Below are 14,929 nucleotides of genomic sequence, written 5' to 3' on the forward strand. Positions count from 1 at the left end.
TTATTTTGCGCCGCAAGCGAGAGAGAGAGAGAAAAAAAACAAAGCATTGTTCACGCATGCGCTTATGTAAAACTGTTTTGAGTTACTTTTTGTGACCTTGAACAACGCTTACAGTTGATACAACTGGGACATTGTTTCATGAGCGAGCTGAGCCTGGTTGCTGTGAGCGGTGCGCGGCGTGTTGCAGGCGATGGCGCTGGCGAGCCAGTACGCCTCGTGCCCGCAGCTGGAGGACAAGGCGGCGAGCCCCGAGCAGCAGGCGGTGCGGCAGCTGACGGCCAAGTACGACTCCTGCCAGGGCCTGCGGCGGCGGCGGCTCAGCTCCACCGACGGCAGCGAGGCCGCCTCCTCGGACAGCGGCGTGGCGGACCTGCGCGTCTCCGACCACGAGCGCCTGCAGATCGAGACCTTCTTCAAGGGCCTCAAGACGCAGGTCAGCCTTGCTGTCGTCCTTTCATACAAGTTCTGTTAACGCAATACGCCAATTTCTCGTTAATCTCAATTAGTGTGCAATCTCCCCTCCACATCATTTATCATGATTAGTCTCTATTTGGCACCCCTTCTCATAATCATCTCCCCCACAAGCCGAGAATCCTTAAGGCGATTGGTGCATGGAAAATATTACGACAAAACTAATTTAACTGTACATATTTATTTTTGATGCTTCTTTTTAAGACATAATATACCTAGGATATTTTTAATAAACTTTTTTTACTGAGTTATGTCATTTTAAATGCATTTATTTTTATTCCAAGCCAGAATTATTTAGAAAACACATAATTATGTTAAACTTAAGTATAGTTCAAGAAACGAGTGTACGAATAGGTTTATGCACATATAAAAGTAAGAAGAAAAAATTTTCATCATCAAAATTACAGTTTAATATTGACAATTTCCATTGATCACTGCTGGACTACTTCAGGAGCGATTTAAAGAATAAATTTAAATGAAAATGAAAACATAATTGGCAGAACACTATTGAGTTATGTATATATTTTCATATCCTTTTGTTTTTGATACGATCCGGCTCAAAACATGCCCTCTGGAGTGACAGTTCTAGTGCTGCGTGTAAAACTCTCGCCGCCGGGAAGAAGGTCCCCGCGACGTGGCGCTGAGGGCGGCGCTTGTCGCAACCAGGTAGTCCGGCGGAGCTCCGGCCGGCGGGCCGCAGCCTGCGGGTGGGGAGGGGGAAGAATGGGGTGTAGAGGGATGACGAAGAGGAGACCGAAGAAACGAAGGGACTGTCAAGGTCGCGCTCATGGAGCTAATATACAGTAATACATCTGGAGAGGACAAGGGAAGGCCAGCAGAATGCGAGGTGAAGCCGGGTATCGGCTTCCTACGCTGGAAGAAAATGAAAAAGAGCCAAACTCGCCTCGCGCGGCCGAGAATCCTCCAAACTAAACTCGCAACAGCTCCGAAACTATCAAAACAATCAAACTGAAAATTTTACTGGAGAATCTATAAACATTTTTTTTCCCCACATCGCTTTAATATTTTTTTTCGAAACATGAATGCTTTCATTTTTAAAAATTAAATACTTATTTACTGCCAAAAATTTTTGTGATTACGCAGAGTAAATTACAACATCGAGGAAAAATTTTTGTTTGCAATTGTAAGTGGGGGACACTAGCGTATGAAATAAGGGAGAAGCCTTAAATTTTATTTATATACCCCTTTTGACGCATTCAACCCCATACTTTTATTTTTACAAAGAGTTGAAGTGGGAATAATGTTTCAGTGGGTAACACTACGGACATATGTCTTCGGAACGCACTTCTTTATACATCTCAAAATTTATAATTTCATACACAACGTTTATAAAAACGAATTCTTACTTACCTCATTTAATCTATTACAAACCTCTTGTAATATACGTGTATTAGTAGAAGAACCAACGTAACATGCAAACCTTAGGTAAACACTGGTAGAGAATTGTTTGGAATAACTGTAATGCTATGCATATACTGACAATGTAAGAAACTTCCAATTTTATTAATTGTTTGCAAAAGAATTAATAATTTAAAAAAATCATAGAATAGGCCTTTATAGACTGAAAACCTTTCACGTAGTTTCAAGTCGCGTACATAAAAGTTTTTTAATATATATAATTACCAAATATTGTTGAATATATTTAACATTTTTATACAGGTTACAACACACATATAATAACAAACCTATATAGTATATAAAAAGACAAACGCCAAATTTTAGCATTTTGTATTTCTTTTCTCTGTGTGAATAAAATAACAGTTCTTAACGTAGTTGCTAATACTGTACTATATTTCTAAAAAAAAATTACGAAAACCCCTGACATCGTCACCATAACAATGATAAATTTGCAAAATAATTAAGGCACATTTTTAATGCTACGAAGCACACTCTTAAGAGAAATGTTTTAAACTTATGTTGGGATGTAACTAATATCTTAAAAGCATTCTGAAACCGTTACTTTGAGGGAAACCTTAATATACCGAACACCATACCATCCTTTAATCGAGTACGATTTTCGCTTCTTAAGACCCATTTGTCTTCAAAATGCACTGTACTGTGTAAAATAAATCAGTCTTAAAATCAGTTAATTATTTTATCTTCCTATTTCGTATTCTAATTGAGATAAATATCAGATAAGCATGTGTTACTTGTATCACGACATCAAAGTATTATTTATCAGTAATTAATATTTCATTTTATTTTTTTGTTAACTAATGTGCATAGGGCAGTGCACTAGACATCACTACCTGTGTGTAGTGTTGCGTTACACTTTTTAACGCATTAGAGTTTACATAAAATGATAAATTCAAAATTTCGTTTAAAAAAGTATGAAAATTAGCGATCAATTTAATTAATGTCCAGTATAACTCAGTCAGTAAAACATTCGGAAATATGTATAGGACCTGTTAACCTAAATATTTGTTAACAGTTAAACTGAACTAAGATGTGTTAGAGTGGTTTTTTCTCTGTCCGTATATTAGAGGTATGGAACATCAATAAATATAGTTTAAAAAACTAAAGAAACATGCTTTTAAAGATTATCAAACTAAAAAGTTAAAAATAATTTTAAAATTTAATTTATGACATTAGTATATAAGCAATACTAGTATAAATGAGAAAAAAAGCTTGAGGCGCTTTGTGCCATATTTTTTGTATATTAAGCGCCCCATGCTTTTTTCTCATTTATACTAGTATTGCTTATATACTATTGTCATAAATTAAATTTTAAAATTATTTTTAACTTTTTAGTTTGATAATCTTTAAAGGCATGTTTCTTTAGTTTTTTAAACTATATTTATTTTTAACTTTTTAGTTTGATATTCTTTAAAAGCATGTTTTTTTTTTAGTTTTTTAAACTATATTTATTTTTAACTTTTTAGTTTGATATTCTTTAAAAGCATGTTTTTTTTTTGTTTTTTAAACTATATTTATTTTTAACTTTTTAGTTTGATATTCTTTAAAAGCATGTTTTTTTAGTTTTTTAAACTATATTTATGTATAATTATCATAGGGAAATGAGTAACCGACACTACCTATTACCATCTGAGATAACTATTTGGAGTTGCAACGTCACAAAGAAATGGTAAAGTCTCTCCGAATCATTTACAGGTAGATGTATGGATATAATCTTAGAATTTACCAGAAAAAAAAAACATTTTTTTTTCCGGCAGTGGCCGGGAGTAGAACCCATGATCGCTGAATCCGAAAGCTGACGACTCAGAAGTCGCGCGCCTTAGACCGCTCGGCTAACGAACGTGATGAAATTGGTGGGACATTTTACTTTGATAGCCACTCACTCTTAGTCGAAAGAGTTACAGACGGACAGACAAACAAACATACAGGTGAAGCTAATATAAAGTATGTAATAAAATACGCATCTGTCGCCCATTTACTTTAAATACAGAATTATAAACTACATATTGTGAAAACATTCTGCAGCAGTTTTTGCTGAACGGAAAAACACGGATGAGAAGACAGACGAAATGTGTTTGGTAAGTGATTTTTCGTCAAATGAAATGGAACAGGACAGTGCTTATCAGAATGAAATTACAGAACTACTTTTGTGCAAGGAAATGTATTTTACAAAGACATTTCAAGAGAAATCACCTTTAAAAGAAATAGATCTTGCTGACATGGAAGAAATAGACTTTGATTTAGAGGCCAGGTCCCTTTCAAGTGACGAAATTTCTCTTGAAGGGCTGAAATATGTTTCTGGCTATATAGCTCACCGTTTCACAAATAAATATCCTGACCTTGGCACTACGGATTTCAATTCGGAGGACGATAGCTGGATACATGTACAATCAAAGGATAACATAAAATGTCCCACTAATGAATTTTTTTAATTAATAAAGATCGCTGAAATGTGTTTTGATAATATTCATGGCAACAATTTGTGCAAAAAAGAGCGGATTTTTGAATCACTGACTAAAATTATTTGCGGAACTACTGCAAATAAATATCCAGAAGAAGTTATATACTGTTTTGTCAGGACAAGAACGTATATGCGTATCAAGTATTTGAACATGAAATATTTTAACGAACAAGACCAAAAATGCAAAGAAAGAAATAAGATGAGGAAAACTACCCTCTAAGATTTTTCAGTGTGATAGTGTCCACTTTCCTTCACCATAATATGTATGTTCATATATTATTTACGATGTTTTTTAATTACTATATATAAGAAAAGCATTTATTGTGAATATCGCAGCAATTATGTAGGGCTTAAGGTATTTATTGTATTCCAAATATTGAGTATGTCATTTTTATTGCCTTTATTAAAAATAATATATATATATTAACAATGTATCAAAATTGCGATATTTTTGTATTGCTATTGCAATTTCGTTTCTTGTAAACATTATTGTAGACTTTTTCATATTGAATTTAAATTTGCTATAGGGTTGTTTGTAATTTAATTTTACAGTTATAAGATTTTTTATATGTTGTTTACTGTTTACAAACATTTGAAAAATATTTCCTTAACCATATTTCAATTTCCATGGCAATAGTCTTGTTAGCTTTTCGGGTAACTCTTCTACATGGATGATAAGATGGTGCGACATCTAAAACATATCACACCACCTTTACATAACTATAAAACTAAGAGGTGTTTTCTTTACATAATATTAAAGCACAATGTTTCCTTGTGGCGTAGGTGATTTAGAATTTCCATTTATCTAGAAAAATGGGCTTTCAGAATGTTTTTTAACACACAGTGTTTGGGAAGGTTTTTGAAGAAAAAAATTGACTACGCATTTTATTTTTTTGCAGCTGAATTCGGGCACTTGCATGAAATATAATTAATCCGTAGGAAGCGCAATGGTTTAAAGTATTGATGTTGAAGATTTGAAAAGATTTATTGAAATAGTGTGAGAGAATGAGCGAGTTGAGTGAGAAGAGTGCGGGAGTGGCCACATGACGTCTGCGCAGTTGCGGACACAAAATAATCCATTCCGCCTCCCCATGGCGAAGAATGAGTGAAAGAGAAACCTGATAAACCTTCCCCTCCTCCGGGCACGATAGAACCTTATCGGCTGTGTGTTAGAGGGAGAGCGAGATACAACCTTCGAGGTTTTGTTAGTTCCCGCTAGATGGCAGGCCGCAGAGCGACCACCAGCGACACCCTTCCCGTATGAAGGCCATCTCGCCACTGACGAGCTGGAACTAAGCTCCTGACCTCCCTACATAGTAACGGTCACCCACATAGGCATCTAGACTCTTTAGTGGTCATATGATACAAAATTAATTGTTTTCGGGCCTGTGACCGTTTTTTACCGTGCACCAATCGCCTTAAGAAATGTATTTACTATACCAGTTGTCTTTAAGAGTGGTATGCATTAGGCCTATCCTTCCCCACCTCCTCTCTAATAATACGTACGTCTTCAGGCCCATTCTTATATATTAATGGCAGAAGATCTGCTGGTGTAACTGTTTTCATATTAGGGCTTTAATCCCAGGCGTGATACTAAAAACTTTTAAACTTCTATCGCCAGCTCGTCCGTGTCTAAATCTTTTTTCATTTGTCGTAGCTAAATCAATTTCCGGTTTCTTCGATTATTCTCCATTTAATGTTTTGAACAGAGCTTCATTGAGTGAAACCAAATAAACTATTCATATTTTGAATAGCTAGAAACTTTTATATCAGTTAACCCAGATCTTGTTTTTTTTTTTTTTTGTAATCAACAGTCTGAACTTTTTTCTTCTAAGAATTCATAGCTTTCATCTTTGCCCTTTTCATTAACCATTCGCTTCTTCTTACTCCCCTGTACATCTTTAAAATGAGAATCTCGGTTAAGCTTTTCTGCTGTTTCTTTCGCTTCTCTGTTTGCATTAGTGGAACTATTTAACCTTTTTTATTATAATGATGATATCAGATGGTTAATATGTTTAGCTGATAGATCGATGGTGATCTCCTCTCTTTGGTATAATTTACTGACGTTATCAATGCGGCTTAGTTCCATATACCAAAAATAGTTGAGGACAATGAATTCAAACGTTTTGACATTTCTTAGAAAAGCAGTTGCTTCCGTTTTGTTTCACCTGTTATTGGGCTGGTCCCGAGATCATTTAAAGCATCTATAATTTTGTCTAAATGCTTACATATTACAGCTACAACTTCCCTCTTAGTCGACCATCTGGTATTTCTTTGCAGTTTGAGAGATGAGGGAACATGTTTCACTAGAATCTCCCATCTATTGGTTGAGGAAGCAAAGTAATTTCACAGGCAATTAAGTTGGCCGAAGTAGGACTCTGCCTCTGGTGATAAACTAACAGCATTCACGCCAACTAAGCTAAGAAAATGTGCTGCACACGAAACAAAATACACGAAACTATTTACTTCTTTCATTCGGGATTAAACTCCTTTTTATATGAGAGCCGTGTTTGACGCGTTATCATATGTCTGCCCTCTGCAGTTATTAATATATAATCCATCATTTCTGAGTTTTTCTAAAATCTCTTCTGAAAGATACAAACCAGTTTTCTCACTAACTATTATAAAATCAACAAAACTTTCCACTATCTGAAGGCCATTTTTGGTGATCTTCACATAACGAGGAACTTCAGACATTTGTTCAAAATGGCTTAAATCGGGCGTGCAGTCAAACATAATGGTAAAGTGTTAGAAGCTTATGTCATTAACTATATGTTCTCCAGCGAAAGTTCCTAAAATTTCATTTTGATTATAAGGATAAAAGTAGTTGACGTGGCCCTTTTTATGCCGAAGATTTTGCTCTCTTAGTTGGGGATGATAAGATACCAGCTCTGTTGGGTTTAAAAACTTGCCACATCTAAGGTCGCTAAATTCTAGGGATCATCAGAATCTCTTAATGGACTACCTTGTTTTGCCAAATGTATAATGACATCAATTATTACATACAAACTTCCTCTGCAGTGTGTTTCCTCATTTGCTATTTGATCCTGCAGCTTTTTATCAATACCAGATCTTTATTTAAGGATAATTCAAACACTTTTTGTGTTTAAGTGAATTTTCATGTACAGGAATCCTTTCACTCAACTTTTTCCATTAAGTGAAACCTTCCTCCTTGGCCAAAACAGGTATCTTTAGTTAAGAGAACATGTAGGAAAAACGTGTGTATGGTACACAAAACAAAGTATTTTTTGATTGACTGTATGTTAGCTATGTTCGGCGTACCTTTAGGCGGCCACCAGATAAAGTTTTGGTGAACCAGTATTTGGTTACATTTCTTCCATCTCTTGAGATATTACTGTGATCAGACTCTACCTTCCCCTTGTTTAATAATCCTGATCTATAAAGCACCTTTCTGCATCCGAAAAGGCTGCACACCATTTGCCGGGGTCTCTGAAATAATAAATGAGTAGGAGGCTTTCCTGGACGAGGTCTTTTGTAAGAATTGTAGAATCAGAAAAAAAAAAAATGCTTTCGATGTTCCAACGATAGTCGTAAAATGCTGCTCAGATACAGTGCATGGTTGTAACACATCTTCATAGTTACCTTGCTGTGCTGGAATTTGAAGTTCTTCTTGAGGCTTCTTGCCGTCTCAATCTCTGTTGCTTACACATACCTCTTAAACTGAGTGTTCTTCAGAATACGTACTGCTACTGCTGCCACCTACAATACAAAACCAAAGTTTTTAGACGTTTGATGAATAAATTAAATTAAGTCTAGGTATGTGATTTCTGTAGGCTATAGGCTATTTCTATACTACCTTGAAATTCGAATTTTAGCGAATATCCTGCATGGCTGTATATTACAATAGTATTAATTGAGCGAAACTGCTATATAATAAGATATGTAGTGCGTTCGGCGGAAAAAATAAATTTGTTGTTCTTGAAACGATTTGGAATTATAGCCTTATTTTTTTCAGATATATAAATGTGAATCAATTTAGGTAGATTTCAAAGAATTACTTCCTATTGTAGCCGTTACCATGGTGTGACTTCCGGAAAATTGTTAAATAGTTTTTCTTTTCATGGTCCATAGACCCCAAAACCATCGTTTACTCAAAATTATATATATCACATTTTTGTGGATACGTAACAGCTGTAATTAATTAAATCACTTCCAAACTGATACAAATAATATAAACATGGAAAATATCACCCGAGTTCGTTAAGGAGGAATATCCAAACAAAGGGTTAGAAATGAAGACGTTTTTTAAAAACAAAACAAAATAGCTATCAGTTCCATAGTATTATAAATATCATATCCTTTTGAACGCATTATAACTCGTAGAAGTAATACCAAATACTTTTGTCTTAAATCATTTTTGATAAGAACAACCATAACTGCAAAGGGTTTAAAATAACAATGTTGAAAGACAAAAAAAAATCATAACTCTGTTCTTAGGCACACCATTGAATTAGTTCAAAGTGTTTCTCTGAAAAAGTTTTTGATTAGACGAACCATTGTTGCAAAAAGTTTAAAAAGAGAGGGTTATAAATTTAAAAAAAAATCATAAAACCGTATCACAATTAAATATTTTTTTATTGTAAAACCTAAAAATATTATCAACAACTTTCGTCCTAAATTATTTTTATAAACTCCCTTAATATGCACACTATTAAATTCGTTCTGATTTATTGTAAAACCTTGAATTATTATCTACAACTTTTGTCTGGTCATTTCTTACGACCTTGCAAGGGGTGGAATAAACAGTGGTTGAATGAAAACAATTCAATCTTCCTTAATAGACACACTATCAAATCAGTTCAAATTGATTGGAAATCTTATAATTTTTATCTAAAACATTTGTATGAACATTTTTTGACAACATAAAAATGTATTGCAAGGCGTTAAAAATCCTGGAGTTGGAATGAGAAAATAAATGAACTCCCTACCATGTAAACTATTGATTCCATTCTTTTTTTTTCAATTTTTAAATCTTATTTAAAAATTTTTATTGATATAAATTTTTATCTAACCAATCATTTAGCAAGGGGTGGAAATAACATGGTTTGAAAGTAAAAAAACAATCATTACTTTTTTATTAGATATATCACATGTTACAATGTATTGTATAAATCCTAAACTTCATCTAAAACTTTGGCAAAAATTATTTTTGATGAAACAAAATACTACCGTAAAAACAGGGGTTAAAATAAAAAATAAAAAAATCTACATTTCCTTAGTATCCCTTAGCATCAAATTCGTTTATTTTAAACCAGCTTAATATTATCGTAAACCTTGGTGCAAAGCAAATTTTTGTACGATCACTTTAATAGTGCAAGGGATGAAAAACAGTGTTTGAAGATCAACAAAATTAAATAATTACCTTAGTTGGCATATAATATAAAATTCGTTACAATCTATTCAATACTGCAAACATTGAGTTAGAAAAATTCGTAATATTTTCGCTACATGGAAAATGAGCAAATATTTAATCGATCATTTTGTAATATTGGAGGATATAAATTTAATATATTGTGTACATTAAGTACTTAAAATGTTCCAGAAGTTTTTAGAAGTTTCCAAAATATTTCTAGAGTAAATAGGTACTTCGAAATATACCTACGCTTGTAGGCGTTGCCAAAAGGGAATTTTTATTTTATTTTGTAGGTCTATTTCATCCAATTTCCATAAATATATTTTTATATCCTGGCAACTAAACCGGTATTTTAAGATTATTGCCATATATATCCAGTATTTCTGGCTTTTAATAGTAAAATTTGCTCTCTCAAAATGAAGTGTGCTAAATCATTTTTAAAAAATTTAATCCAAAATATTTAATCACACCTTTTCCAAGAATGTTATTATGAAATACCCGCAAACCGATAATACCATAAATAGTAGAATAATTGTATAGACAGAAGTGTGAAATTTAATCAAACATAATCGCTTTACAGAGAGGTTTATTAAACGTATCTTACCGACGGACAGACACGCGCAGCAGTATTAATATCATTTGTTTGCCTACGGACTTATAAAATGTTGTGTAAAATTAAGAATTAGACTTAAACGTGGCTCTGTTTTAGTTCTAGTGTAATACTTTTCTATTACAATAAATTAAATAAAAAGGTAATATTTAAAAAATCGTTACTTTAGTTTTTAAAATTAGTTAATAATGTATTTGACATTAAGCCAAGATGATGACAAGGAAGAAGACTGGCGAGTTTCTTTTTCTCGTTCTTTAGGTTCTTTTAAATTCTGCACCATACTTTTTTTTTTTTTACATTTTTTGTGATTAAAATCGATCGTCAAACACAATTGATTCAGTGGACGAGATCGTATAATCGCAAACAGCAAAAATGACTTAACTGAGAGAACAGAAATGCTACAAACATGAAAAGATATTCCCGGGCGAATGACCCTACTGGGTTGTTGTGATGAGCTGAAGATAGTTCAGACTATGGCGGTGGGTCGGGGTGGGGCGGGATGAGAACTTTCCCAGGTCGGGTGGGGATTTCTCTCCATGGTTCCCACAGGGCCACGGTAGTGTTGCCAGACATACAGTCTAGAAGGTATTTGCACTATAATTCACCTCCGTACTATCGCAAGTTGGATGGTAGGCGAAAAATACCATTCTTAAATAGCTGACATTATGTATCTTCCAAGACAAAATTCAGTTCATCTGCCCTCCAACATTTTTTTTGTGTTCTAACACTACAATATTCAAGTGTGTGTGTAGTAAAAATTATTATGCCAGTTTAGCGTTCCCCAAAATGCGCCCGGGTCACAAGCCCCGTTCGCCCGCCCCCCCCTCCCAAATTTCTAGTTTCGTCCCTGGTGCATACTGGCGCGTTTTGAATGAAGCCACTTCCTGCAATATAGCTGTTTCTTCGAGTGATGGTGGAGTCAAGTTTTCGCAACTAAAGGTTTATTTTAGAAGTGCAGGAAAGAATCGCTATCAGGGACATCCCTGCAAATGAATACTCAAAACTTTAATAAAAATTGTGTTCGTTAGAAACCGTTGTTATATCGCTGAACATAGAATCTGATAATTTCAGTGTTTTTTTACGGCTTTTCTTTTTGCTGTATCAACAACAAAACAATGCATTAGCTTCCTCCAAATCCATTTTTACCAAATTTTTATTAACTTGGTTTCTTGTCTGCCTACGTATTTGTCTGTTGGTACAAATATTTGGATTTTGGTTAGCAGTGGCCCCGGATTCGTGGTGTTAGGCAACAGTATTGCCCGTATCATCGGATGCTCCGGGCTTTAGTTTTCAATAGGATGGAGGTGGGAATAACTTCATAAATACATATGATGTAACATTTAACCAAAATCTTTTGTAAATTCTTCATCTATGTTATTTAGTGCTCTTTACAAATTCATGAACATATTTAACCCTAATTTTCACAGCCTGAGAAAATTAAAATCTGTATATTTTCTCTGTATTAAGAATTTTTCAAAATGTAAAAATATATAATTATGTATGAGTTTTTTAATTAGTCATTTTTAACTACTTCTTGGCATTACCTTTAAATAAATCAAAACAAACGAGGGGAGTGCATACAGCTCTTTTAAATAATTAGCCATTTACTTTATAAGCAAATTCAGACTTTAATCTGCCCAAACTGTAAAGGATATATTTTTCATACAAACTGAACCAGCTTATTATCAATGTTTTATTCGCTCTCTTCAGCCAGGAAGAAACTCACAAACACTAAATTCTTGGTGGAAAAGGCATCCATGTATGGAAAAAAGTAATAATAATAATAAATACCATATGGTTAAAACTGACTAAAAATAATAATTCCCTTAACCCCATACAGATTCCTAACGCCATTACAGATTTTTCTGAAAATTTGTGATTTTAAATTTTCAGTTGCTATGAACATACTTTAAAAGATATAAAACGAAAAAGACCGCGTTGCGCATTGATTGGATTACGAATAGATCACCTAGGTTATACAACTGCAAATTATATGAACTGTTGTGCGAGTTTTATCAACAACAGCAACTCCCTACACTCCCTATTACATGCGCCACACTTTTTTTTTTCCTTTAAAAGCTTACAAGTATTTTCATAAATAAAACAAATTCACAATCAGAAATTTTCAGGACAATCTATAGTGGGGTTAGGAATCTGTACGGGGTTATAAATTTGTATGGGGCTAGGAGAAGCTATTCTATACTTTGTTGTCCGTCTTAAAAAAAAAAGTGGTATTTTTTTAAAAACAAATATTTTCTACTGGCAGTTGGGAATGTGCCGGGATGGCGAGTCCAGTGTGGCTCGAGAGACAATTCTCACGCGTTTTCGCTGATGCGTCACGCACCCGCACTGGGGGGCGAATTTTGTGTAACTCGGTGTGAAAAAAGCCTAAGTAAGTCAGATATCAGCTTGGAATTATTACAAAATTATGGTCTCGAATAGTGTTAATTAAATGTTTTACTCGTGAATTAAAGTTGTTTGGTTGACATGAATAGAACGAGGGCTTGGCGGCGCAGGTGTTCGTGTGCCGCTCGCTCGCCAACCTGTACCTGGGCTCGGCGGCCCAGGAGGACTGGGCGCTGGCGCACACGGGCGTGCCCGTCGTGCTGCTCGACTCGGGCGAGACGCGCTCCCGCCGCCGCCGCCGCATCCAGCTGCTGCTGGCCGAGCGCGGCACCTGCTTCACGCTGTGGCAGGACACGGTGGACAACCTGAGCGCGTACCGCGTGGCGGGCGAGGCCTTCCACACGCTGCACGAGTCGCGCGACCACCGCCGCCTCGCGGGCCTCAGCTTCGACTGCGCCGAGGCGGCGGCCGAGCTGGGCGCGCACCTGGAGCGCCTCACGGCCGACTTCAGCAACATCAGCCTGTCCGTGCCGCGGCGCGGCAAGAAGGCGCAGAGGCAGCGCGGACCGGCGCCGCCGCGGCCCTCCAAGGCGCACATCTCGCAGCCCTGCTGCTTCCAGCACATCACCAGCGTGGGCGCGGCCGACCGCGACCGCTACCTGTCGCTCAGGTCGCTGGTGGCGCAGCCGGCGGCGGCCAAGGGCGACTCCTGCCGCTGACTCACCCGCGGCCCTCCAAGGCGCACATCTCGCAGCCCTGCTGCTTCCAGCACATCACCAGCGTGGGCGCGGCCGACCGCGACCGCTACCTGTCGCTCAGGTCGCTGGTGGCGCAGCCGGCGGCGGCCAAGGGCGACTCCTGCCGCTGACTCACCCGCGGCCCTCCAAGGCGCACATCTCGCAGCCCTGCTGCTTCCAGCACATCACCAGCGTGGGCGCGGCCGACCGCGACCGCTACCTGTCGCTCAGGTCGCTGGTGGCGCAGCCGGCGGCGGCCAAGGGCGACTCCTGCCGCTGACTCACCCGCGGCCCTCCAAGGCGCACATCTCGCAGCCCTGCTGCTTCCAGCACATCACCAGCGTGGGCGCGGCCGACCGCGACCGCTACCTGTCGCTCAGGTCGCTGGTGGCGCAGCCGGCGGCGGCCAAGGGCGACTCCTGCCGCTGACTCCCCACCCCCACTGCAGCTGCTTCTCTACCAAAGTCTTATTTCCATAGCTGACGTGTTCGAGTCAAGTGAGAAAAGACACCGCAAGTGTATTATGATCTCTGTTGATAACATGCAGGATTATCACGTTCTCCGTTCTTAGTTAAATATTATATATTATATATTGAATGCATTTAGTTTAGCTGGGAATTGTAATCGTTTGGATGATGATTAAGTGCATTAAATGGCACCGCAAAAGTAGTATTAGTTCCTGCTACTGTGACTTTATATTGTGCAGCATTGATGTAATAGTTTATAAACGGATATAAATAAGCTTATATTTTTACTTCAATTTTAGTTAGAAAGATGACATGTCAATATAAAATATTATGTGTTTGTTGTATTTATCGTTCCGCACTGGTTGTATAAAGACTGGTTATATCAGACCGTGCTGTCCAGTGTTGCGACTGACGAACAGAAACTGGTACTATGAAATATATTTTTTTAAATAGTCAAAGAAATTGTTTCTTCTATAATTATGTTTTAGAACGGTACTATACTTTGCTGAGTGTATGCTACTAGGTTTTATTGTAAACAAAATCGAATAATTAAACCTGTCAAATGTGACAAACTTTCCAATTACTGTTTTCTGACTGTAACTGAACCTATTAATTTGTGCTTTGCTTTTTTAAATTATCTTGTGCTACTTATAACTGGAACTTGATCATTGCTTTTGAACTACTGTAGTAGTATAGTTTGGGGGCTCCGGGCACAGGGTCCAGGGTCCGGAGCCGGGAGCCGAACCACCGTCTTGGATTGTGACGTCACGGCTGCCATTTTGGACTCAAAAATTCCTCAAAATTACTCAAAAATGACTCAAAATGACTCCAAAATTCACGTTTTGAGGAAACATTTCTGGTTTTCTTCCACAAAAATTTTAAAATTAGGATTTCGAAAAACCTCATACTTTTGCCTTAGAAAGAACACAAAATCCTAAAAGAGGCTTAAGCATCCTTGTCTACAGCCTCCTATAAGCCTCTGACGTAATATGAGTATGACGTCACCGTCGAAATTTCCGTTACGGC

The 14,929-nt window shown here is 37.0% G+C and overlaps 1 protein-coding gene across 5 annotated transcripts in view; it reads left to right on the forward strand.

Moving 5' to 3' along the window:
* The window catches only part of LOC134531070 (uncharacterized), a 300,682-nt gene extending 286,199 nt beyond the window's left edge, over positions 1-14,483 (forward strand). For all 5 annotated transcript variants that reach the window (XM_063366596.1, XM_063366595.1, XM_063366597.1 and 2 more), the window contains 2 exons: positions 188-433; positions 12,870-14,483. In XM_063366596.1, the coding sequence (XP_063222666.1) occupies positions 188-433; positions 12,870-13,418 (795 nt within the window). In that variant the 3' untranslated portion in view covers positions 13,419-14,483. The remainder of the gene's footprint in view (positions 1-187; positions 434-12,869) is intronic.
* The last annotated feature ends 446 nt before the right edge of the window (positions 14,484-14,929 follow it).

This window comes from Bacillus rossius, chromosome 3, assembly GCF_032445375.1.
Source record: "Bacillus rossius redtenbacheri isolate Brsri chromosome 3, Brsri_v3, whole genome shotgun sequence".
Taxonomy (NCBI): domain Eukaryota; kingdom Metazoa; phylum Arthropoda; class Insecta; order Phasmatodea; family Bacillidae; genus Bacillus; species Bacillus rossius.